Source organism: Sinohyriopsis cumingii, chromosome 5 (genome assembly GCF_028554795.1).
Source record: "Sinohyriopsis cumingii isolate HCF-2022 chromosome 5, ASM2855479v2, whole genome shotgun sequence".
In the NCBI taxonomy this organism is placed as follows: domain Eukaryota; kingdom Metazoa; phylum Mollusca; class Bivalvia; order Unionida; family Unionidae; genus Sinohyriopsis; species Sinohyriopsis cumingii.
In genome coordinates this window covers 69,035,470-69,062,944 of record NC_142965.1, presented here as the reverse complement: position 1 = coordinate 69,062,944, position 27,475 = coordinate 69,035,470, and the positions used below count along the sequence as shown (strand labels likewise).

General features: G+C 36.8%; 2 protein-coding genes across 3 annotated transcripts in view; one reads left to right on the top strand and one right to left on the bottom strand.

Moving 5' to 3' along the window:
• Positions 1 to 19,632, bottom strand: part of LOC149799379 (X-ray radiation resistance-associated protein 1-like) — a 43,621-nt gene extending 23,989 nt beyond the window's left edge. For both annotated transcript variants that reach the window (XM_089958712.1, XM_089958713.1), the window contains exons 1-6: positions 19,511 to 19,632; positions 9,185 to 9,387; positions 7,811 to 7,955; positions 6,537 to 6,634; positions 4,917 to 5,062; positions 308 to 406 (exon numbers count right to left, since the gene is read on the bottom strand). In XM_089958712.1, the coding sequence (XP_089814838.1) occupies positions 308 to 406; positions 4,917 to 5,062; positions 6,537 to 6,634; positions 7,811 to 7,955; positions 9,185 to 9,387; positions 19,511 to 19,616 (797 nt within the window). In that variant the 5' untranslated portion in view covers positions 19,617 to 19,632. The remainder of the gene's footprint in view (positions 1 to 307; positions 407 to 4,916; positions 5,063 to 6,536; positions 6,635 to 7,810; positions 7,956 to 9,184; positions 9,388 to 19,510) is intronic.
• A 2,761-nt stretch (positions 19,633 to 22,393) lies between these two features.
• The window catches only part of LOC149799378 (uncharacterized), a 54,388-nt gene continuing 49,306 nt past the window's right edge, over positions 22,394 to 27,475 (top strand). The window contains exons 1-2 of the mRNA XM_089958711.1: positions 22,394 to 22,479; positions 25,575 to 25,953. Coding sequence (XP_089814837.1) covers positions 25,613 to 25,953 — 341 coding nt within the window. The 5' untranslated portion in view covers positions 22,394 to 22,479; positions 25,575 to 25,612. The remainder of the gene's footprint in view (positions 22,480 to 25,574; positions 25,954 to 27,475) is intronic.

The following is a 27,475-nucleotide window of genomic DNA, read 5'->3' as shown; positions in this document are numbered from 1 at the left end:
CCTTGTGGATATATATACGTATACCAAGCCAAAACATTTCTCTGGATATGTCATTGATGATACCTATTATTTTTGCTTCAAACCAAAATAATTTTCACTCCATCAAGTCCTGCTAATGGATCAAACTCTATTTCCACTCCACAGATATGGCAACAGACATGATGTGATATAATGTGATATGATGTTATATAATGTGACAGATAGATGTGGCTAACACTCCACAGATTTGACATGGGTATATATAACATACAGAGGGTCTACATTTATAACGGTTTTTATTGCTTTTGTTTAACTTTTTTGTACTCACTTTGGCATGGTGGCCAGCGTGGCAAACACAGAGACATCTGAAAGTTTGTTATCATCTAACATCAAAATCTCTAAGTTGGCATATGGAACTACTGCTTTCCTGAAAGATTGAGTATTTGACAGAATGAATTTAGCACATCTACAAATATAACCTGCCTTCTAGACAGGAAAAAGAAATTATGTAATAAATTATTAAGTGTTAGCACCATTGAGCTGCCATCAGTGGTGTAACAATTAACCAATATAGTTAAAACTGGTCTTTACACCAAACAACTAATGGATCGATTATAATTTATTTCCCCATTGATTTATAAACTATTACATTTTTTCTTACATGGGGAGGTGCAGTAGCTCAGGTGGTACAATATCAGACTCATAATACAAGGATCATGGGTTTAATACCTGCCAAGGCCATCCTGAGAGAGGTGCTTAGTTTCTACTTCCTTACCATGACATAGCCAATAATGTACTAAGAGTGCCATGCAAACCAGCATAAAAATATTAAAAAAATTTAAAATGATTTCTCATATTTCCTTAAAATGATTACTCATCATCCCTTAAAATGATTACTCATCATTTCTTGAAATGATTACTCAACATTCCTTAAAATTAGTCATCATTCCTTAAATTGATTACTCATCATTCCTTAAAACGATTATTCATCATTCCTTACAATTATTTCTCCTCATTCCTTAAAATGATTAGTATACTCATAAATGATAATTCATCATTTCTTGAAATGATCACTCCTCATTTCTTAAAATGATTACTCCTCATTCCTTCAAACGATTACTCATCATTCCTTAAAATGATTACTCATCATTCTTTGTATTATTTTTTTACAGAGTCATGTACATAAAATATGTGAATCTCCTGTATTTAAAATTGCAAGGTATCAGTACAAAAAATATCGATTCTGACATTAAAACTGATTTAAAAAACTAGATCTCATAAGGTTCCCAGTAAGGTAAAATCATAGAAAATAATACCTTAAGCTTTTAATTCAGATTGAGAAATCTGTTACAGTCAAACCTGTACTAAATACCATCTCTTTTAACAGATACAGGACTACAGAAGCCTTAATGGATCATCTGTCCTTGAACACCACTGATGATCTGCTAAAACTGGTTTCACTGTATTTAGAATGTCAAAAATATAATTATATAAATTACCATCTTTTTACGAGTAAATGAGGTTTGCAAATTTGGTCCAGAATTCAATTTCTGTGCCAGAGACTCTGCAAGTCTCTAACCTGATGAAGGCATGAATCTTGGCTTGTGTTTCACTATTTAGATACAAACACTCACATACAAACATGCATGCATGTATGCATGCACCATGCACAAAGACAATTCTCTCAGGAGATATAATGAGGTCAAGGCCACTGATGCATGGAAAAAGCATCCATAAGTACAATCACTGTCAAAGACTTGTTTAGTTGGGACATGCATTGAGAATTCAAATATTTAAGGACATTTTGGAAAGTTGGTGTCACACCTATCTGAAATAGACTTGGATGACATAGTAGCAGTGCACTCACATTTCACCTCTGCAGTCCTAATTTTGATGCCTACATCAAATGTTGTCACTCATCTATTATCATACAATCTATTCTAAATCAACTATCAGTTCTGTGATACTTGTGGAAGATGAGTTCCTCACTTCATGGATATTTTCCCCCAAAATATTGACAAAACATTAGGAGATTTGTAATTGCCTATAAAGAATTTCCATTCCAACTTTGGCCACATTTTAAAATCTGAATCAGTAAGACTACTCGATGAAAAGGGAGATAACAAAATTTATGTCTGAAATGAGAGTCCCCCAAAGACACATATGCTCAATTATCCAGAAAGAATTTCCAGGAATTCAAGATAAAACCATTTCTTCCTTTTAACTGCTGAATCTTGAACCCATCTCTGATACTTGTTTTTAGTAATAACAAGTCCTTTAACTTAGCCCTGAGGCAGCCATATTGGATGTAGATGAAAACCATTTTCATTTGGGACCACCTAGACAATTATCAGAAGTCTTTTGATGAAAACCCTTTGTGAATATGATCACCCATTCAGAAGAAGTAATGATAACAAGATTTTCAAGATAGCAGCCATGCTAGCTATTAAAGATGCCAATGGGTATCCGGGTATTCAGGTACCTGTCCATTGATAGTAACACTGATATTTCGACCCAAACTATCCTAACATCATGCCCTTCCTTGGTTTGTGCGCCATTTTCTTGTGACTTAAACTAGCTTATTTTGAGACCCTGATGACATTAACTGGGTCAATAGCTTTCATTGACAGTGACATTAAGTACTGAGTAAGAAATATTCAATGAAATAAAATTTAAATATGTACTACAATTCAAATAAAAGAAAACAAAATATAAATGTCTGGTTTAACTAATGCCATTTTTGCAAGTTTGTGGCCCTGGAGCAAGTGTTAGCAGTTCAAGTCATGGCTGTTGTTCAAATGTTTGTTTGCTGGATCTTTAATTTTTAGTGGGAAACCCAAGACAGATATTTGTGTCACAGCAAAGGCAACACGTTTTATAGCATGCTACAAAAAATAAATGAAATGGACAACCGTACAGAGAATGAAATGTTTCACTTAAATATTTAAATATAAGGGGGAAAAAAATCTTTGTTATTTAATAACATTTTTTAAAAAATCAACAAATTTGCCACATGTGCAAATATGGTAATTTTTTCATAAATTTCACCTGAAACAGTTCCAAGAAAACAGTCCCGTTTTTCGAATGTGAAATGAACTTGTCATAGATTAATTCTATTTTTCATACTGCATACATAGCAGAACAGTCAAAATTGAGAAAAATGGTCCCAGATATTGTAATAAATGGGCTTTATTCATGTGACTGACGGATATTATATGACTGAAATTTTAGAGGAGAGGGATTTTATTAAACTTAAAATCATGTTGCATCTGCACCATCATTTAGGATACAAACCATGGCAGGCTGAGGATGATACAACAGTCATCATTTGTGGATTCTATGACTCTTTTGCAAACGTTACTGCAGACATGTAGACCAGATGTAGTTAAAGTGAGTGTTGTGCATAAATAATTTATCAATTTCTTTTGTGTCTATACTCTTGTAATAACTACAATATGGATTTAGCCGATTTGTCACAAAAATTTTAACTGCAGATCCAGATAAGTAGCAAAATTAAAGGTATTTTTTTCATACAGTTCTCTGTAATTATAGCATGTAATTTACAGATTATTCCTTTTAATCTCAGATTCCACATTTTTTGCCACATATTGTAGGTAATAATTATGCCTATACATCTCTTGGGGGTTGGCATGTGTGAACTAACAACAAAACAGTTCAGGTTTACATTTAACACAAGTTCCCTCTGTAGCTACTTAGGTAACCGATCATTAGGATCAATGAGTACCCGGTTGAAATATCCCAAAATTTTGACATCTATAGTAGCTATATCAGATGTCAGATAGGACCAATTTCATTTAGATCCAACTCCAACTAGATGTCATGAGATGTTTTTGGGTGAAGACCACATTTTTTAAATGACCATCCATCTAGAAGGAGTAGCAGTAACAAGAAGCCATATTGGAAGTTAGATCACCACCATTTCAATTACAAACAACTAGACACCATAAGAAGACTTTTGTTGATATGTCTCTCCATTCAATATAGTGTAGTAATAACAAGATTTTCAAGACAGCTGCCATATTTATTTAGGACTAACTAGACATTATAAGAAGTCTTTTGTCTCCATTCAATATAAAGTAGTAATAACAAGATTTTCAAGACAGCTGCCATATTCATTTAGGACTAACTAGACATCATAGAAAGTCTTTCAGTGAAATACCCATGCTGATATTAATAACAGCCATAACAAGATTTTCAGGATGGCAACTACCACTGCTATTTTGGACATCCGAGCAGCAGCATTTTTATTTAGATCATGGAATGACAGTGTGTGTACAGAGTTTCGTGACAATCCTCCAAGTAGCTTAGTACAATTGTGATAACAAACATATTCTAATGGATGGATGGACAGCTGATAGGCCATCCCATATTCTAATGGATGGATGGACAGCTGATAGGCCATCCCATATTCTAATGGATGGATGGACAGCTGATAGACCATCCCATATTCTAATGGATGGATGGACAGCTGATAGGCCATCCCATATTCTAATGGATGGATGGACAGCTGATATGCCATCCCATATTGTAATGGATGGATGGACAGCTGATATGCTATCCCATATTCTAATGGATGGATGGACAGCTGATAAGCCATCCCATATTCTAATGGATGGATCGACAGCTGATAGGCCGTCCCGTAAGCTCTTCAGGTATATTATTAGTAGAGATAAAAAGGGATGCACATGGGAATAACAAAATAAACAGAGTTGGGGTTTGAATATAAAATATGCAATTCCACACGTGTCTGATCTTAGGGTGCAATTTTTCTTGTAAATCAACATGAATCCCAAATATAAGCATTGTTAAATAGACCCTCTGATCAGTGATTTTCTTTGTACAGTATACGAAAGTTGCCTAAATCAACAGGACAACCTCAGACCAACATCTAGCATAAAAATTAAGTTTCAATTTACCAGACAGGATCAAAGCGTGGAACAGCCATATTTTGTGGAAGTGTTTTGAAGTTGTTCCCTGTCAGATGTAGAACTTTAAGATTGGACAGCATCCCTAAGGTGAGTATGTCCTCTTGTGATAAGTTGTTGTAGGACAAATCTAGTACCTGTAGAATAAAATAAATACATGATAATACAGGAGGCACCTTTTAAATGACCAACTTGCCAACTGGCTCACCCCTTTTATGATAATCTCTTGGTACTGACAACTTTATATGTGTGACCCTCTCAAGAAAGACCACCACTCTTGTAAGGCCACTTTCCTGCTGCAGAATACATGACCCTATATGAGGTGGACTACTGTACATGAGTATTCATTAAAAATTAAATTTATCTTGAATAATACTGCATATGAGTCACATTGTGTCCTTTTCACCAAATTCAATAAACTCAAGTATATAATTTAGACCAAAATAAACAAGCTAGCTTTCAAAATAGCAACTAATGCATTATGAAAATATAAAATTCAATCAAGCACACTTAACAATAAACTGTACCTCTATAATGGATAGATAAATAAAATTTCTACACTTCATTCAATCTACACTTTAATTATGGATCAGTTATCTGGAATATTTTTCAACTTCTGTAGTTTTTCTGCCATTCATTTTAATGACAAATATTTCCTCACCAACTCTCTACACACCAAGATATTTAATATGGACATTATTTTACACACGGGCTGCTTTTATACTGTACATATGAGCCAGTATGTGTAGCCTGTGATGATGGCATATAAAATCCATATTAGTGTAGCCTGTGATGATGGCATATAAAATCCAAATTTGTGTAGCCTGTGATGATGGCATATAAAATCCAAATTTGTGTAGCCTGTGATGATGGCATATAAAATCCAAATTTGTGTAGCCTGTGATGATGGCATATAAAATCCAAATTTGTCTCTGGGCAACCAACTTTAAGAAACATTTACCTTGCAGATTTGTCTGGTTACCTGGTAAATTACTGCAATGGCTCCAGATTGCAGTAGTCAAAATTACTCATTAACGTTTGTCCTGAAAAGTATGCATTACTTGTAACTCACCATCATTACTCCCATTAGAAAGTGCCACGCATTTTAACAGACCGTGTTTTCTACTGGCCAATGGAAAAGCATACTACTAAGGCATTTAGTGTGTCAAGTCCAAATGAAATTAATACTGCCATATTTTGATGTGTTGACACAAGATTTGCTGCTCTTTTTCTTAAAGGATCTATCTCAAGGTACTATTTAGTAGTATTTAATTAGGTAATGAGTAACTAACATATGTGGATTAGTATGGCTTCTTACTGATAGAAATCATTCCAACAATCAACCAGGGAATTATGTGGAGATATTTTGGACACCCTAATAAATATATTGAAAATGACAATTAAATAATTAAATCTTGGTCTATGGAGAAAAAAAATATAAAATCCCATTATGATTTTAACCTGATCTTTTTATAATAATATTTTATGAGTTGCCTGATCATAATTTAACAATGAGAAGAATTTTTGCCCATTTTGGGTTGACTGGATTCATAAGCATCGGATTTCTCAAATCATGTTATTCCACATTTTCTGATAAGGGCTATTACTTACCTCCAGTTGAGGGAAATCTCCCAAGCTAAAATGTATGTTTCTCATTCCATTTAAAGACATCTCCAGCTCTCTTAGAATTGGAAACCCTCGGAAGGCCCCTGTAAAATTATACAACAGGAAATAATCATAGGTCATATAGAGTCATCCCTATTCATAGTACGGTTATCAAGAGTCATTCAAAGTTACCTGAGTTACCAGTATAGGAGCCGTAAAAACAGGGATGTTCACTCAAGTCCTAACAGCACACTAGAATGAAAACATTGAAAATAATGATGTGAAATCACAAAACAACTTATTACCATGAGCTAAGAATTAAGTGAAACAATTTAACTAGCAATGATAAAACTAAATTTGACCAATTTAATGGAATCCATTACCATATGCATGCTATAAGAGGGACACCACCATAATGTGAGTCTTTATTATGAGGGAATGCTAAATTAAGCATGCAACAAACAAAATATTTTCAAATGAAAATAAGGATCGTTTCAAATCAACACTTCATTTGTAGAGAACACAGCATTTTCAAGAAAAGTCCAAATATACAATTCAAGCACAATATATTGTTTATTTTGCTATAAAGTAACCAAATATTATTTTAAAACAATATTTGCTAATGTCTCTTTTCTCAATATAATAAATTCACTAAATCTGCAAGATGTAATAAGAATGTATAGCCCAAAGAACATGGTTTTTAAAAAAAGGGCATCTAGATATAACCAAAGCTCATGATTTCAGACAGGAAAACCATTTAAACTGATACATAATCAGTCATAAATTTGAATATTAATAGATGCTTGACTGATACTTAAAAGGTTAGCGTAGGTGGTAAATGAGAGGGAGATGTGATCTACATAATTGTCACAAACAGGAGATACTGTATTTTACAGCATCACATAAAGGTGATTGATTGATGATAATCAGGGGATATGCTGAAATCTGCCATACATAAATGAGCTTTTACAGTTCACTATCATAGGAGAAAAATGTGTGTGTGCTCTGGATATTTAATGTTACTTTAACAATTTTTCAGTCATATTGCTACGATGTCTGCAATGTGGCAGCTTATAGTGATATCTAGCACTGAGGCATCTTGCAGCAGACATATAGCATCATGCCCCACCCAGTCACATTATCCTGACGCCAGGATGACCAGTCCTAACACTAACCTCTTATTGATGAGCACCTAGTGAGGCAGCTGTTAGTACCATTTTTGTAAGTCTTTGATACAACTAATGAAATAATGATACTTTGCATACAATCAAATATCGTACCGAGTGGTAGGAAGTTCTCAGAAGCATTTACATAAGCCACATTGTCGAAGAGAGCCAAGTCTTCCTCTTTGTATTCACTGATCTCTTTCCCCATGATGTTGATTGAGCACAGGTCTGACGGGTCTTCCACACAGCAATGTCGCATCTATTAAAACATTTTTTCATTTAATTATGATGAAGATAATGATGATTATGGTCATCAACATCATCATGACATTATTATTATGGTCATCAATATCATCACAACATTATTGTTATGGTCATCAACATCATCACAACAGTATTATTATGGTCATCAACATCATCACGACAGTATTATTATGGTCATCAACATCATCATAACAGTATTATTATGGTCATCAACATCATCACGACAGTATTATTATGGTCATCAACATCATCACGACAGTATTATTATGGTCATCAACATCATCACGACAGTATTATTATGGTCATCAACATCATCATAACAGTATTATTATGGTCATCAACATCATCACGACAGTATTATTATGGTCATCAACATCATCACAACAGTATTATTATGGTCATCAACATCATCACGACAGTATTAGTATGGTCATCAACATCAGGTTGACAGTATTTTTATGGTCATCAACATCATCACAATAGTATTAGTATGGTCATCAACATCATCACGACAATATTAAAATAACAATAATAGTAGTAGCAGCAATTTTTATTATCATTATTACTATTATTTTTTCATCTTCTTCTACTGTGTCATATATTTCCTTACATGAAGGGTGTGACAAGACTTGTATCACTCATTTGCTCAATTACTGATCAATACAAGTTTTGAAAATAATAATGATACATTGAAAAATGATAATAGTCATATCAATACAGACAGACAAATGTATTAAATTAATATTTATATTTCATAAAATGCAGGAAAGTGATATTAAACACTACCCTATCTTATGTGTTTTAGTTGCATTGTTACATATTCATCTTTGTTTGTTTTTATGTTTTTACATTAACAGAAATAATGTGCTTATCTCTTTTAGTTAATTAACAACTTGTTTTGTTCCTATTTTAACAGTGATGGATTGTATCTTCTTAAACACAAGGTATGTTTATATTTCTTGAACTACTACAATCCTTTGTTCTTAACTGTTACATTAAAAACCTAGTTACAAGATACATTTTATATACCTTTTCTATGTCACACCATACAAATGTAACACAATCTTACATTTATGTAAAATCTGCATTATGTCAACATCTTAAGGTTTCCCATGTTTGGCATGTTTTATTGATTGTTGTTACATAGTCAGGGGAAGCTTTGAGCTAGTGTATCATTTGTTGCATTTATTCTCCAACAATAAATACAATTTGCTTTACAATTACCAGGAAAAATCCATCAAGCTGAAGAGCTTCTGCATGCTTTTCTTCCTCCTCTGCATAAAAATCCTGTGCACTTATGTTTGTACCCTCCTTTTCTGCTCGCCGCCTTTCCTCTTTTATCTGGTCATAAGTTTTGGGTTGTGTACACAGCACAGCTCTGAATCTACGCCTTTGTTCTGCTCTCTGAGCCACAAGCCATGCTCCAGCTGAAAGAAATCAAGTATATTTGTTTACTTGTGTGACAAGAGTATATTGAAGGCTATAAATATCTGTGATTTTGGTGACGGTCAAACTAGTCTAATAGATAAATGTACTCAGGTGGATGTTGATGCAAAGTTTTCATTCATCCAAAAGATTTTATCATTTTTAAGTGCATTATTTATTTTCGTTTACTTTTTTTTCCTTTTATTCTTTCTTATTTTCCTTTTTATCTCTTTATCCTCAACAATCAGTTTGACCAACAAACTGGTATTTTTCAACATCAGTTTTAAGAAAATTTTAAATGCCTCATTTTAAAATTAGTTTACTTGTTCCTCTCCTAGAAACTACCACCAAGATTGTTCTTTCATGAATAGCCTTCCATATAGGTAATTACAAGACAGAGCCTAATTGCATGTTCTCACCCTGCTAAACCAGTTTTTGTCACCCATTCTTAAATTCATCTGAGTGATTGGTCTTATTTCACTAAGTGCATTTCCTTATAGATTGTGATTATCATTTCAAGATCTTCAAATGATCCAGAAATGACATGACAAATTATACCAATGGTTCTCCAAATATTCAAAACTAGTTGGATCTCAAAATATTGTTACATCAACAATGGAATAAATGCAATTTGAACACAAAAGTTATTGCTCATTTAATCCTTAGATGGTTATATGTACCTAGCTGTCCATGATAGAACTGTACATGTAACAAAAAAATGGCCAATGGTCATTTCTCCTTACCGGCCATTTAATGCACATGCACAAACTCAGTACATGCTTTTCTCTGCAGGTAATGTAAACCAAACGGATTCACTGCAATTCAGTTCTGCTTTTATAATAAAATTCATTTGCAAATTGATGTTGACTGATGTTCTTTAAACTATGAAAGCAACAAATAAAAGAAACAACATATAATACAAATTTCAAACTGTATGCTGCTCAAGAACCATGTAGAGAACCAGTTGCTAATTAATCGATGTAAGATGTCAACCCTTATATGTTTGATGGTATATCAAAATCTTACTGCCATAACAATCAATGACATGTATCTCAGTTCTGACCACATTGACAGGGTAACTCAAGGACAAATTTTCAAGAATATCTCACATAATTGGCAACACATATGGGTACTGTCATACAGCTTTATTTGGAACATCTTTATTCCAATGCCTTTTGCTTACGGAAGTAAATCCAGGCAGCATCAAGTTTTGCATTTTTGACTGCCATTTCAATTGCTTATGAGTGATGATAGAACATATATGCCATATATGATTTGATTGGGCTGCATTTTCTTTGACCAAACAAATATGTTGCATAATCAGTCAAATTTTATCAGACATGTTAATCTCATATAAAAAAAATGAACTGTTAGTTGGCAGCTACCACTGCTCTTCAAATAACTTAAATGTCAACAAAATTCAAACAATGCAGTCATTTGATTGTGCCTTGATTTACACTGATATGGAAAATGGCATCAGCAAAAGTACTGAGTAACTCCCAGGAAAGGGTGACCTGTCCCTTCCACCTCCCTCACAGGAAGAAGTATCATTTTAATGGGGTGGGAGGTGGAAGTGGGGGGGGGGGGCTTACATATCAAATTGCTACTATTTTCCTAACTTATCATTTAATGAGGGTACTAATTAAATAGTTTCCTTTTTTCTTCTTGTCCAGTACAGTAATGTAATTTAATTCCTTACATTTATGCAGTGGTCTAAGGTTGACATTGCCCGGGGTGGGAGTGGGAGACAAGCGCCCCAATCCTCCAAAAAATGCCCCATATGGCTTGCGTCTCTGACTGCCTCTGTCAACTAAAATCCAGCTCCTGGCCTTCACGAGTGGCTTAGATTTGAAGCCCGGCAAACCATGTTTTCTACTAACAGGAGAAGGGGTGAAGGCGGCCCACTGGCACCTTAAAACCAGTTGCTTCGGGTAGATGGGACTCGTAAACCTTGGATGGTAGCTCATCTAGGAGAAGGAAAACTCCGATTCCAAACCTCTGCTGCCTTGTGGCTATACCCACTCATGGGAAAGGCTAAGGGAGTAAACCCCGACAGAAAATCTGGAGATGGAGTCCCTATGGCAGTCTGACGTTGACTTCAATGTCATTCCGGCAATTCCTGCGATGCTGTTGGTGCGAAGCTGTATCGGCATTCATCATTCCCTTGGGCACACCAGCTGCATGGAGAGGGGGGATCTGCTGCATGGACAACAACTGATTCTCCGTACCACCCTGCCCAGGCTTCATAGCTCCACTGGAGAGGACACTCCAGCGTCGTCGTACAGGGTTGGCACAACACGAGAAGTAGCAGTTTACCGGTTCTAAGTCAAAACTCGATTGGCATAGAGCTTGGCGCCAGGGGTTACTTCTGATGGTGGGAGAGATCACCAGGTCTCACTCGACAGCTACCGCCCGCCTTAAGCTGGGCAGCCCCCAGTCAGTAAGGTGCTGCCCGCCATGGCCTGCCTGCTTCACTGGGTGCGTGGAGCTTAGAGAACCATCTCGACAAGTGAGCCACAAAACTCCGCACCAGGAAAGACTAAAAGAAGAAATAAGAAGACTCCAACTCTTCGTTTTGCAACCTGGAACATCAGGACCATGTGTCCTGGATTGACCGCTGACCTACAGCAGATCAACGATGCACGGAAGACTGCCATCATTGACAGAGAACTCTCCCGACTGAACAGTGACATTGCCTGCCTCCAGGAGACCTGACTGGCTGACAGTGGCACCATCAGGGAAGCCAATTACATGTTCTTTTGGCAGGGGAAGCCCTCGGATGAACCAAGGCAGCATGGTGTAGGCTTTGCCATAAAGAACACACTAATCGCCTTCATTGAACCTCCATCATCAGGTACTGAGAGAATCCTTGCCCTCCAGCTGTCAACATCCTTAGGCCCGGTCAACATCTTCAGCGTGTATGCCCCAACCCTCTGCTCCACCTACGAGGAGAAAGACAAGTTTTATGAGGCTCTGGATCAGGCAATATCCAGCATCCCCAACAATGAAAGCTTTTACTTACTAGGAGACTTCAATGCTAGAGTGGGAGCTGACCATGAGGCCTGGTCCACCTGTCTCGGCTTTTACGGAAGGGGCAAGATCAACGAGAATGGTCAGTGACTGCTGGAGATGTGCTGCTCCCACAGCCTATGTGTGACCAACACTTTCTTCAAATGCAAGGAGATCCACCAGGTGTCATGGAGACACCCACGTTCACGCCACTGGCACCAGCTAGACCTCGTCATCACCAGGCGTGCAGAATTGGCCAGTGTCCTCCTCACCCGCAGCTACCACAGTGCTGATTGTGACATGGACCATTCCCTCGTGGCCAGCAAGGTGTGAATATTACCCAAGAAGCTGCACCACGCCAAGAAGAAAGGTCACCCACGCATCAACACCTGCTGTGCAAGCAACCCAGAGAAAACACAGCAGTTCATCAGCAAACTGAAGGAAGCCCTCACCAAAGTGACACCTGATGACACCATTGACTCCAAGTGGTCCCATATCCGTGACGCTGTGTACAATTCAGCCATCACAGCTTACAGGCAGAGGGAGTGAAAGAATGTCGACTGGTATGAGGCAAACTGGGAGGAGATGGAGCCAGTGACTGAGGCAAAGAGGAAAGCCCTCCTGGCATACGAGGCTGCACCTAGCCCCAGAACACTACAAGCCCTCAGGATTGCAAGGAACAATGCCCAGAAGACTGCCTGCTGCTGTGCCAACACCTTCTGGCTGAACCTTTGCAACAGTATACAGACAGCTGCTGACACCGGGGATACAAGAGGAATGTATGAGGGTATCAAAAAGGCGACAGGCCCCAACAGCTACAAGACCGCTCCCCTCAAGTCCAAGACAGGCGAAGTCATCACAGACCAGGGGAAACAACTGCAGCGATGGGTTGAGCACTATCTCGAGCTATATGGAACCCAAACCAATGTCACTGGAACTGCCCTGGACGCCATTCCAGACCTGCCTGTCATGGAGGAGCTAGACACACAGCCCACCCTGGAAGAGCTCAGAAAAGCCATCGATTGCCTTGCCTGTGGGAAGGCTCCTGGAAGCGACGGCATTCCGCCTGAAGTCCTCAAGAGCGGAAAACCAGCACTGCTCCAGCCCCTACACACACTCCTCTGCCTTTGCTGGGAACAGGGATACATCCCACAGGACATGCGTGACTCCAACATCGTCACTTTGTAGAAAAACAAAGGAGACCATAGCGACTGCAACAACTATCAGGGCATCTACCTCCTCAGCATCGTTGGAAAGGCTTTCGCCCATGTTGCCTTGGTGGGCTTGCAAATCCTAGCCTCCCGCATCTACCCAGAGTCCCAGTGTGGATTTCGAGCCGGCAGGTCAACTGTAGACATAATCTTCTCACTACGTCAGCTGCAGGAGAAGTGTCGCGAGCAGCAGATGCCCCTCTACATTGCCTTCATAGACCTGACGAAGGCGTTTGACCTGGTTAGTCGGAGTGGACTCTTCAGACTCCTGCAGAAGATTGGCTGCCCCCCACATCTGCTTGCTGTCATCATGTCGTTCCACGAGAACATGCACAGCACAGTGTGCTTCAATGGCGCAACATCTGAAGCATTCCCAGTCATCAGCGGGGTCAAACAAGGCTGTGTCCTTGCGCCGACGCTCTTTGCCATCTTCTTCTCCATGCTTCTCCAGTACACATTCAAGGACTACAGCGAGGGAGTGTACATCCATACCAGGGCTGATGGCAAGCTGTTCAACATTGCCCGACTCCGTGCTAAGACTAAAGTCACAGAGGTACTCATCTGTGAATTGCTCTTCGCCGACGATGCAGCCTTGACATCACAAACGGAATGGACTGCAGCAGCTGGTATGCCGCCTCTCCCATGCTTGTAAGGAATTTGGACTGACCATCAGTTTGAAGAAAATGAACGTCATGGTGCAGGACGCAGACTCCCCTCCCTCTGTCACCATCAATGGGTACAACTTGGAAGTTGTCGAGAACTTCACATACCTTGGATCTAACATCTCCAGCTCACTCTCCATTGATTCTGAGGTGAACGGCAGGATTGCCAAGGCAGCAGCAGTGATGGCCAGACTTAACCAGAAAGTCTGGAACAAGCCCAACCTCACAGAGAAGACCAAACTGCGTGTCTACCAAGCCTGCGTACTCAGCTCACTTCTCTACAGCAGCGAAACATGGACCACCTATGCAAGACACGAGAGGAAACTCAACAGCTTCCACCTGAGATGTCTGTGGCGCATTCTGCACATCCAGTGGCAGGACAAAGTACCCAACACAGAGGTTCTAGAACGTGCCAACATGAACAGCATGTTCTCCATTCTCAGCGAGAGGCGCCTTCGCTGGCTTGGCCATGTCAAAAGAATGGACCCAGGTCGCATTCCCAAGGACCTGTTATATGGGGAGTTAGCAGAAGGTGCACGACCAACTGGACAACCACATCTGCGCTACAAAGATGTTTGCAAGAAGGATATGAAGACAGCAAACATCAATGTCAGTGACTGGGAGAGCTGTGCAAACAACCGTTCCAGCTGGCGCCTAGCTGTCAGGCAGGGAGTTCAAAATGCAGAGGAAGAGAGAAGAATAAAACAAGCTGAAAAGACAGCTAGAAAGAAGGATAGACAAAAGCTTACTATGGAGCTACGCCATCGTCTCCCGTAGACGGACGGATGCCAAGACATTTATGCAACCCTCCCTGAATGCCTGTCATACCACCATTTTTGTTCCATTTCAAACATCAAAATGTTCTGGTCCATGCTAATTGAAACCTTGACACATACTTGTTTTTTTGCATGGGCAATCATTGCCATTTTCCTCAGTAATATGAACATTATCTCAGCAGCATCTGTCATGCTTGCCTACTTCAGCAGCAGCCCACCAGATAATTCGTCCTGAGCATTTGCACCAGGTACTGCAGAAGCTATTGGGGAGAGATTTATATCTTTCTCCATAAAAAAAAATTGAAAATCTGCTTCATTGAACAAATTATAACACTTGAAAATTGATAAGTACAAGCAACTACTGATATCACATTGATGCAGTATAAATTTTAATACCTCTCCATGCAGAACAACATACATGCACATTGACTCATTTCCAGTGACTCCAATTCTAAATTAAAGCTGTGCTGAATCATAGTAACACACAAAAAGGTGACTGTAGTATGGCATAATGCAAAAGACAGCACTATCTGAATTTACTATAATTTATACACACCATTAGAATAAATATGTGAGCATTTTATTTCTTTTATGCAACTTTTCCAACTTTAAAATTCTGTTATTGTAGTAATTACTCGAAAAATGGGGGGTGGGGGATCAAACAGCCTGGGTGCAACAGTGTAGTATGAATGACAGTTATACTCTTAGCTGTGCAACAATGTTAACATGGGCTGCCAACTGTTTGAGATATTTGTGAAAATATTGTCTCCTTCTCCAGATGCAGTCAGAATATAGACACATATCAATCATTATTATGGCAGTAATACAGTGACCCTAATACTAGGGGTGAAACGATTCATCAATATATTAATGCATCAATACTTTTGCTGGAACAATACACATATCGATACAAGGGAAGGAGAATCGATACAAAATGATACTTACCGTACATAAGTTATTTTAATCTTCAGCAGTAATGAATGATTATTATTAGTTCGCCTTTTTATTCTTTAAATACATAATTCATCTGAAACAGCATTTGCATTCCTAGGCACTCATTTTTAATAGTAAAAACAAAAGAGACTATTGAGAATACTCACTTACCGTCTGCAAATTCAAACAAAGTTGCATGGTTTGTAATCTGCCCCAACCCCAATTCAATTATCATAACCCTGCAGCATGTTCAGCATAAAGGATACATTCCAAACATTTTCCATGTGCATAATGAATATAATGAAGTACTTTACTCATCGTTAATAATAACCAAATTTACATGAAGTTCCTACATTGAATTTGATCTTGTCAACTTCGGTCAATTTGAAAGCTACACCACCGGTGTATCACTTGGTGAAATATGTTAGTTCAAACTTTATTGGTGGTTACTGTTTGTTCTGGTCAAGGTTAAATATTAACTACCAATCAGCAATCAGTGTGACTTATTCCCTGCATGACAGACAGTAAGTACTAGCAAAGCAACAGAGAAACTTCGCACTAATGTCATTTATATACAAAATAAAATTAACAGAGATACTGTCAGGGTGTGCGCTTACATGAATCATGCAAAATATGTACAAAATCACACACTTGGAGAATGGTTATGCGCGAATACTCCCACAAATTAGTTGAATGTCCTGCGAATAAAAATATGCTCAACAATGCAAGCCATTTTTATTTAACCATTCTTGTCATGACATCTGCTTTTTTGGGTATGCATCTGAGTCTTCATGCATGCCAAAAATGGTTGTTAAACTAAATTTTATTGGCACATTATGTCCTGGAATAAGCATTATGGCATAGTTTGAACCCTCCATAAAGGAAGTTTTACAGATGCGTGTATACAATACATTCCACCTGAAAAACCCAAAATGTCTGATTCCCGGCATTGTTCATCACGTTCTTGTTCACCAAATACTGGCTGATGATCATGATGATAACAATAATTATCAAAGTTATGAAGTATCTTGGAGCTGGTAAATGTTGGATTATTGGAGCTGGGAAATTTGTTAATGGAGATACCAGTGAGTGATTTTTAGCCCGAAAAATGGTGCTTAATAGAGTCAGATGTACATGTTTGATGAACCAAAAATAGAGGGCATGACGATCAATCTCCCTTTCATTGGTGTTTCGAAAGGGCAGAATACTGGATCTAACTGAACAGACAATTTTAAAGTAAAATGCAATCTTCATCTTTTTTATCAATCAGTTTATCTCTGTGGATCATATGCTACAAAACCATATATCCATATCAGGGTTAAGATAAACTGAATAAATAAGGATGAACAAAGTGGAATTAAGAAGGTATTTGTTTGAATACCTCCTTCTATACATGCAGAATACACATTGACTGACTAAAAACCTTAATACAGCATCATGGAACAGATAACAAATCTGGCATAGGAGGTCAGCAAACTACTGATTCAAGGAGTAAGTCTGTGTTAGTGAAAACTCCTATTTTGGAGCAGATTTATCCATATAATAATATATGTGAGCTCTGGAAAACTTTAAATAACAGGCACAAAGATCAGTTTCACAACATTTTCAAGCTGACAAAGCTAGCTAGGAATATTCCCTGTCAGAAGGAAGCACAGAAAAATATTCATAAAGGAACTTAATGTACTCAGAAATAATGAAAAGATTAATACTTGTACAAAAAGAGGTATCATCTTTTAAAGATTTTGATTCAGTAGAGCTCTAAAAAAGTGGAGTATTGAATTGTAAGGTAAATATTGAACCATGACTGTTTCATCCTCCTCATTCTTTTCTACTCTCCCCTTCCTTTGTTGACAATGGGTGAAATCCACCTTAAGATAAAATCCTGGAAGCTTCTCTCCTTAAATTGTACATGGGGAACAAATTTGGAATTTCTCTTTTAATTCAGAGATATTTAACCAGTGAATGAAGGTGCTGATGGAATAAATAAAATTATCACAGGATCAGCAAGAAGGCAGATGTCAAACAGCTGATGTTTATCAAAGTACATGTATAATTATATCTTCCAAGTTTAAGTTAGAAATGCAATGTAAAACAAAGTGTGTTGTGGCTAAAGTGAGTTATATGGAGCCACAATTAAATAGTCTAAAATGCTGAATAAAACTCAATGACAACCAACAGGTATTCTGTTTGAAAGTATTTTTGTTTTCTTGTCATCGATGAGAATTGCATATAAATATGTGACAACTATATCTATATCTGTAATCTGCATACTGGAAATACAACCAGTGTGTCCCTATACATAAAGAGGCACCACCCACCTATAAAAGATGGAAAGTCCATCAGGTGCATCAATATGTATCATATCACAGGCTATGTAACATGAATAGTATTGATACGCAGCACAGGTGTATCATTTCACCCCTACCTATCAGGGTCAACATCCTCAACTTTTTGGGACTAGTTACTTATCAGAACTTCTAGTATGCCAGTATTATAGCAATCTTGACCAAACATTACTGAACAAGGAGCTGGATGAATAATATATTCTGAATGTACCATACCATTTGTTTGTACCCCCAACCAGTGTGAAAAACAAAAGCGTAATTGAGATAAAATGCACACAACTTAGTTCATTGACTGATTTATAATTTCAAACCTGATTACGAACAGGAAGGCCCAAACACCATTACCATCTGTTCATTCATACCAAACAGAAATTTTCAGTGTAAAAGATGACCATGCTGGCTACTCATTTCCAGATCCTGGACGAGTCTATTTTCAGTGAAGGGTGTCGCACGACTACACATGTATGTTCATATAAGGAAAACACTACATCGTCTGCTTCCAACATTTACAATTTCTAATCAAGCAAGGAAAAAGAATGACAAGCACAAATTTGCCATTCACATGGTTTTAACAAGACATTGTAATTTATATGTACAAGTGTACAAAGGGATATAACTTTCAACTCTCAACGTCATGGTAATTTACAGAATAGCATAAACATCATTCTGTTGTCTGAGGAACATAGACTTGCCCATAATGTATGCAATATGGTACCATGTTAGTAAGGAATCTTTGTGAAACATGAAACATGCAAAGGATGCCAGAGTTTGGGCCACTCAGGTCACAGTTAGGTTAGAAATTATAAATCAATCAATGAATGAACTGACAAAGTTCCATGCATTTTTATCACTCTAAAAATCTTCGTTATTGAAATCGGTTGGGGGTGTTTACAAACAAACGGGGATTAATGCAAAAACTATAATCGTCGATATTTTGGTGACCTAACACCTGTTCACTTTTGGTCATTAAAAGGGATAATTCTACTAATTATAATGATCGATATCATATTAAATTCTATCTTCCCTATCTAATCTGCGATCCTCGTCACCCTGCACACATAAAATGACAAACTGAGTAGAAGGTAAATATACGAAAATAGGTTATACCATAAAGATCCCAAGTACATCGGATAAAAAAAAAGATCTTGTTATAGATATCATGGATCTTATTATAGTTTTTTAAACAAACCATCTTCTCCTTTTGTTATAAAACTTCGAACTGGGAAGCAGTTTGCAGAATAGTCAAATAATGTTTGTCCAGTGTCAAATTTTACTCCGGGTACATCGGCAGCCATTTTTTAAACATTGCTACGGCAACTACGAAACTTTCGTATCAACGAGATCAAAAAATTCTCCACAAGAACAACAAAGATAGAATGTAATATTTACCTTTAAAGGAAATATCTTATTTAGTATTTGAATTACTAAATTTTATTCGAGAAATAGAATTTCAAGAACAACTTTAGACTGGTTCAAAACATTAAAACTCGAATAAACTATTAGCTTATTGCGGTATCTGGAACAGTGCTTCGCATGGTCCCTGTGTTGCACTCCGCTATAGGTACACGATACTGGAGAGCAAAGCAGTGAGCATAAAAAACAGAGATCCAGACTAAGTATAAAATTGTTTGTAATTGCAATATGCACATTGGGTAGACTGTTATCATGCCATAATGTTACTTTCATGCACTGTGGCTGAAATTTCTTTGGGTAATGTATTTGTGGAAATTGTACATCAGCTAGGCACACAACTAACCAAAATGAGTGTTCCAATGTGCTCGAAAAATAGCCTGAATAGTTATAAATTAATAGTTATTAAAACAGGGAAAATGAAACTAACCAGAAAAGAAAGTGCAATAAATGAAATAAATGAATTAGGAAAAAAATATAAAAAATGTATCGATTTTTTTTTGGTTGGTTGGTTGATTTGTTGCTTGTTTTGGGGTGTGTGGGTGTTGTTCCCATTTATCGTTGAAGTCAAGGAAGTAAAAATGACCAAGTGGAGCAAGTGGTGTCTTGATAGTGGTGTATGAAGTAAGGAATTAGCTGTATAATCCACAACTCAAATTACTCACATGAATCAATTACACTAAAGTCCTTTTAACAATGTCAAAGATATAAGATGTCCTTTTTAAATGACCAGTATAACCAGTGAAAAACACCTTGGGAAAAGTGTCCACCTCAGATGCGAGATGTCGCGGGTTCGATCCCTGGCCGAGTCATACCAAAGACTTACAAAAATGGTACTAACATCTGGCTCACTTGGCACTCAGCATTAAGAGGTTAGTGTTAGGACTGGTCGGCCTGGTGTCAGGATAATGTGACTGGGTGGGACATCATGCTACATGTCTGCTGCATGATGCCCTAGTGCTAGACATCACTATACATATGAAATAGATACAATTTTAAGATGTGTGGGTGGCGAATGGCTAAAGTATATAAATTATATTTAAATGTTTAACAAAAATTATTCCTACAATATCATACATGCAATTATGTTGAATATAATAGTAATAATAATAATAATAATGAGGACTTTGTATAGAGCCTAATCTTTAGAAGTTCTAAGCGCTTTACAACATTAGACAACACCTATAAGATAAAATAACATATAATATTATTACAAAAACAAACACTATGAAATTAGAAAAACATTAAAAATAAAAAACATGCTGAGAATATTTCAGGCAGGAAACATTATTAGGTCTTTACGTTTGTTCTTGCATTCAAAATAAGTGAGTTTTGAGAGCCTTCTTGAATTTGATCACTGTGTTGTTGTGTCTAAGTTCAGTGGGCAATTCATTCCACGTTTCTGGGCCCTGGTATGCAAAAGAACGCTGTCCATATGACTTTGTTTTTTAAGTGGGTATAATGAGTATATGATTGTCAGAAGAGAAGCGTAAGTATCTTGCTGGTGTGTACACATGGGTAAGGTTGGATAGGTATGTTGGACTAGAGTCCGACAGTGAAACATAGCGCAGAAAACAAATTTTGTGTTTGATTCTGGATCAAATGGACATCCAGTGTAGGGTACAGAGCAGTGGGAAGGTGTGCTCTGATCATGGTACTCTAAGTATGTTTTGAGCAGCTGTGTTTTGAACTTTTTGAAGTTTCTGGAGCAGATATTGAGATGAACCATACAGAATTGAGTTACAATAGTCCAGTCTTGAAAGTACTAATGAACACACAAGTGTTTTAGTGGCATCAACTGAAAGATATTTGCGAATGGAGCTGATGCGTCTCAGCTCAAGATATACAGCCTTGCATATGTTCATGACATGTTGGTGCAAGGTGAGAGTACTGTCCAGAGTAACACCTAGGGTTCATAGTAGAAAGGGCTTCCTCTATAACTATGCTTAGCTGTGTATTGGCCTTAACTGAGGAGCAGTTGCAATGATTTGTCTCCATTGGATACTTAGCTTAAGTAATTTTTTTTGTATGTGAAAAGAAATGCTTTTATTTCAATACATTTCTTGATAACGATTGTTTTTAACTAGGTTTTTTTTAGCTTGAAAATTAGAGTACTTGGAGCTGTCTTTCCTTTCACCCCCAGGCACACAGTTTTCAATATTTATAAATATTCATTTGAAAGAAATTGAGCACATCATCAATTTCGAGCAAAGATTTAAAGAAATAATAAATACACAAATTAATTTCATTCATGAAATAGAAATGTTGATTGAAACTGTTAGTTAAAACGTGCTAGGTCATTTTCACAGACGACATTCTTTCTCAAAAAGTACCAATTTTTAACACTCTTTTATTAAGAAAGGTATATTAAATGCTATGCAATATTTGCTACTACTATAAGTTCATTTGCAAAATATAAATATTAAATGATACTGTGAGTAAATATGTACTTGGTCCTTTGCGCGAAAAGGACCTGTTCAACGAAAAGTACATATTTTTAACCCTTTATAATAAAAATATACATTAAATGTAAAATGAGTTACTGCACAAAATGATTTCATCGGTGAAATAGAAACATGCACGGTTCTTTTCTCCGATGACCATTTACACGAAAATAACCGGTATTTTTCGCGCAATGGAGTATTATACTCACCTATCTTTTAGTAGACCAGTCTCAATGCTATATCATCAACTTCCGGGAACTCGTGTGTTTACATGAAATTTCGATGTTATTCATAATTAGGAAAGGTGACATTATACTCACTAGTTACAAGCATTGGGAAGAATTAATTATCAAGGGTGTTCAAAAACGCATGAATCATATAATTTTTATATTTATATATTTTTAAAAAGATGCAATAAATATTATTTAACATCGTTGTTCTGGGTAAACTACGTAAAACATCACAGGCACTTGATTCTGGGGTAAACTAATGTGTACTCACTATATATGTTATATAGTGAGTGTACACATTAGTTTACCCCAGAATCAAGTGCCTGTGTTAAACATGTTTGAACTATTTTACTGACATGACATAACAAAATTATTTCATAGTGCAGCAGACATTTTGATAGATAGTACATGTATATAGTGAAATGTCTGAACATTACAGTGCCAACGTTAGTCCTAGAATGTAAGACATCGACCTTGATATGTATGTTTGTGGTCGCCCGTCATACTGCCTAAGGAACGACGATGTGTGCCTTGTTCCGATGTCGACTATAGAAGCCCTGAGCGCTTTATTAACCAGTGTGTCCCCCAGGGGTGTAAATTTGTGGGTTTTAAAAAAAACTTGGTGTCAGAACTGGGGGTAAAATAAAAAATATGGGGGTCAAAAATATACTGACAAATTTTCATCAGACCCGTACTGTTTAATAATATCCAAACCTGTGTTGTTGAGTTTTATGGCTACAACAGTACAAGGCACTGTCAGAAAAGGGAGCTTTTGTTTGGTTATCATATATTTATTGATCACTTCAAATTAAAATGAGTGGAATCAGCAGAACTAGTTGCAAATAATCTTGTTTATAGCAATCTTGGTGGCTACTGCTGTAACCTTGTGCTATGACATGGTCATGTTTCAAAACATAATTTTCGGTACTCTTGAAAAAAATGAAGAAAAAACACCTCACTAGATGCCCATACCAGGATGTAGTTTGTATAAGCAGTAAACAGTCCAGTCTTTAGGACAGGTTATACAGCTGATTGTTATAAGGCAAGATGGTCTGGTATAAACAGCTGCCATTTCACGTACTGCTTAATTGGCTGACAGTATGTAAGTGATGTGTTTTGTCCCTTGAAGACTGCTGTGGGGAAGCACATCATGCTAGTCTGCATAGGTAAAGTTCACAAAGCAGAACAACTGAGTTCATTTTTAGTCAGCTTTTACTCCATAGATTAAACGCAAAGTGTGATTCATTTTGGAAGTCAATATATCTAAGCGCCCTGTGATTCAGGAAGCAATCAGCTATCAAGAAACCTAAACACAGTTTTGGGAATATGGCAGGTATGTAACCAACTGGGAAATCCTGTAAATCATCTGGACAACTAGATTATCAAAGTCACAGAAAAAGGTTTAAAAGTATAAACAAATTAATTTTGCAAGCTACATAAATTTTAACAGAAAAGTTTGTAAAAATATAATAAAATAATACACAGTCGGGATGATAGTGAATGTTTTTACTTTACTTTTGACCATGTGTGAACAAACGAAACTGCCATTCTTGAAATATGCTTTTACTTTTGCCATAGCAAATGCAGATGCGAGAGAGAGATGGGGAGAGATGTGTGTTTACAGATTTTATGAGCATTCAAGTAAATATATGTAAAAAGTAGAAGGCAAAAGGTAAACCAGTTCCAGACTAATTCCATTAGACTGTGTTAATAAAGTTATGATTATTATTATTATTATTATTATTAACTTAAACTAAGGTAAACATAAAATAGAAATGTAAAAAGTAGCACTCTAATTTGATAATCATTTGATTATTTATATATAATTTATATGACTACTTTGTAAAATGCCTGTAAATTATAATAAAAGGTATTTACTTAGAGAAATACTGCAGTAATTTACTAATAGCAGTTTAGTATCAGGGCTTGAGAACTAAAACTGTCAGTGTTGCATACCAACAACTGGATCTAAATATCCAAGATTCTTTACAATTTTAAATTATGTGTAAGAAAAAAATGTTCGCTTTAAAGAGAATATGCTTCATGTAAAACCATGTTCAAGTTTATCAGAGAATTATTGCTATAGAATTTACTACATTAATTTTGTTCTTGAATAACTTGAAGCAGATTTGATAGGTTGAATAGATTTTGAGAGTAGCTAGTCCTGAAATAACAGGTTATCACATGTATTGTGCATTATTTTAAGGCATTTCATATATTAGTTGCCGTTACTTAGAAACCGCTCTGGTGACCTAGTGGTTAGAGCATCCACCTTGGAGTCATGGGTTCAATCCCTGGCAGAGTCATACCAAAGACTTTCAAAAATGATACTTACAGCTGCCTTGCATGGCGCTCAGCATTAAGAGGTTAGTTTTAGGACTGGTTGGTCTTGTGTCAGGATAATGTGACTGGGTGGGACATCATGCTACATGTCTGTGTTATGATGCCCCAGTGCTAGACTATAAACTGCCACGATGCATTCATCGTAGCGATATGACTGAAAAATTGTTAAAGCTATGTTAAAAATCTAAGTCACACACACACACATTACTAATAAATTAGTTTACATGTATATTTTGTATTTCTTAGCTATTAATACAAAAATAAATATAATAACCCAAACCAAATATGAATTCCTCTTGGAATACTTCAAGGTTTAATCTCCTATGAACAAAAAAAGCCATGATCTTACATAAAAGTGTTTATGGTGGGACTTGAACCTGCAGCCTTATGGCTACATTTGCAATGGCTTATCCACTGAGCCACTACAGCACCCATTAGGTCATTGGTTCCCAATCCCCAGGTCACAACCCAAATCAGGGTTGCAAGGATGTTCTGGAGGGGTCTGGAAGGTTTACAGGATTTTTTTGAGAGGTAAAATTTATAAAAACTTGGAAGGGAAGTGTGTGAGGCACAATTTTATTTTCAGGCCATAGTCATAAAAGGTTGGGAACAACTGTTTAGGTATTAAATTCAGTGGCATTCATGTTATGACTTAGAGAAAGTGCCCAAAGAATGTACAGACAGGCCCAGGAATCAGTAATGATTGCATAGATAAACTCCTGTTATATTGCCAAAGCTAAGCTAATGTGATTATTTGACCTCATCTCATTATGAATATTTTATGATTTGCTTTGCAGTGTTACATGTTGTTTTTTCTTTTTTTCAGAGGGACTTTAATGAGTAAATTATTTCAGGTGGAAAAATATGACCAAATCATCAAGCAGCCCAAGTCCTGATAGAGGAAGAATGAGTGCTTCAGCGTCAAGGTCTTTCTCAAAGGAACAGAACATAAAGTCATACCAGAATCACTCGAGAGCACGATCCAGAAGCAGATCTTCCTCACCACAAGTAAGATCTAAGCATGATGGAAAAGACAGGCAAATTCACAATGGCAGGTATTCAAATTCACCAACAAGAGAAAGATCAGTGTCACCTGATACAGGAAGATTTGGTTCATTTTCCTCAGAAAATTCAAGGTACCAAAATGGTTCACATAGGGAATTCAAACCAAGAGATAATGGAATGGCTCCAGAATTTTTTGAAAGGTAAAATTTAACTTTAATTTAGTTTTGTGTTGTTGACAGATTCAGATACTTCAAACTGTTGACCAGGATTGTGGTTAACTTTTAAATCTTGTATTATGCTTAAACTCATCTGAAGACCAGAGGTCTCGCTAGGATTTTAAAACTATGAGTCCAGGACTCCCAATTTGGTAAAATTAGGAGTCCCAGCATCAAAAGTTGCAGTCCTTTCTTTCCTACAGAATCAAAACAGATGTGAGTGCATCTATTTTGAGATGGAGAGGTTTTCATAATGTAATCACTCACTTTACTATAGCTTCATTACAACAGTCCATTGACAGGATTGCAAATTTATGGTTTATTTATTTGTCTACATCATTGTAGTAATTTTAGGCAATGGTTAAATAGTGTCTGATTTGCTGTTTTTCCCCCGTATTTTCGCAAATACATGTCAAGTCAAAAAACAGCTTAGGCCTTAAAGCTCATCTCGCATTTTAAAGTTAAATCTTTAATAAAATAATACCTTGGCTTTGCTTTAAATGATTTGTATATTTTTCTGACAATATTTGCCCAATGATTTACGAAAACAGACAATCTAATAAACTAGTACATCCCAGACTTAGTGAAGTCTGCCATTATTTCCCGTTAGGCCTACTGGTTCACTTACAGTTTCAAACAAATTTTATGATGAAATAGTGTACAAGAGGCAGTTAATATATATCCAGATCACCGATTCTGATCTTAAAACACATCTTTGTATGTTTTATCATCAAAGGATATCATGCATGAAATTGATAGTTGTTGCCTTACTCGGAAAATGGTTAATGGTCAATCAGTTATCAAATCATATGCTTGTGAATGGGCAAGAGTTTGTTTGTCAACGTAATTGATATCAAAATTAGGCTTAGTTGCAGATGTCTTAATGAATACATTTCGCTTCAACACTAGAACTGACCGGGCTACGGCAAGGGGCATTTAAAAAAAGAGTATGGTCAGTCAATGTACCTCTTAAATAGCTCTTGTTCATCCATCAGAGTGATACTGAATTTTGTCAATCCAAGTAATGACTTATTCCAAACACTAAGCTAGGCATCACACACTTTCTTACACTTAGCTACTGTCCTGTCCGAACTATCTAGCACTCTTCTAAATCTCATTACAATCTTTGTAAGTTTGTTGTTTAACCCCAAAATGCTTATCCAAATTTACGAATGGCATTTTGTCTAAGTCTCAACATGTGTTGATTCTGAGGTCACGTGCACTACTTATTCCGATACATTCAGAAATGAACACAATACTGAAAGCTAAAGTTGTTTATTTGATGTACTTTGATAAATGACCACATTTAGATCTCTGGGTCTTTCTGAGTCAAAGCCTTTGAGCTTGCTGCCCAGCTATTGCATCATGTTCTTTTTGATGTACTCTTATGATGACATCATATATGTACATCAAGGGGTCTTTCAGTCACTGAATTATGTCATTGTAAATATCAGCCCAGCTAATTGATCAACACATTTTCCCACAAAGCAGGTGGCTGAAGCAGGAC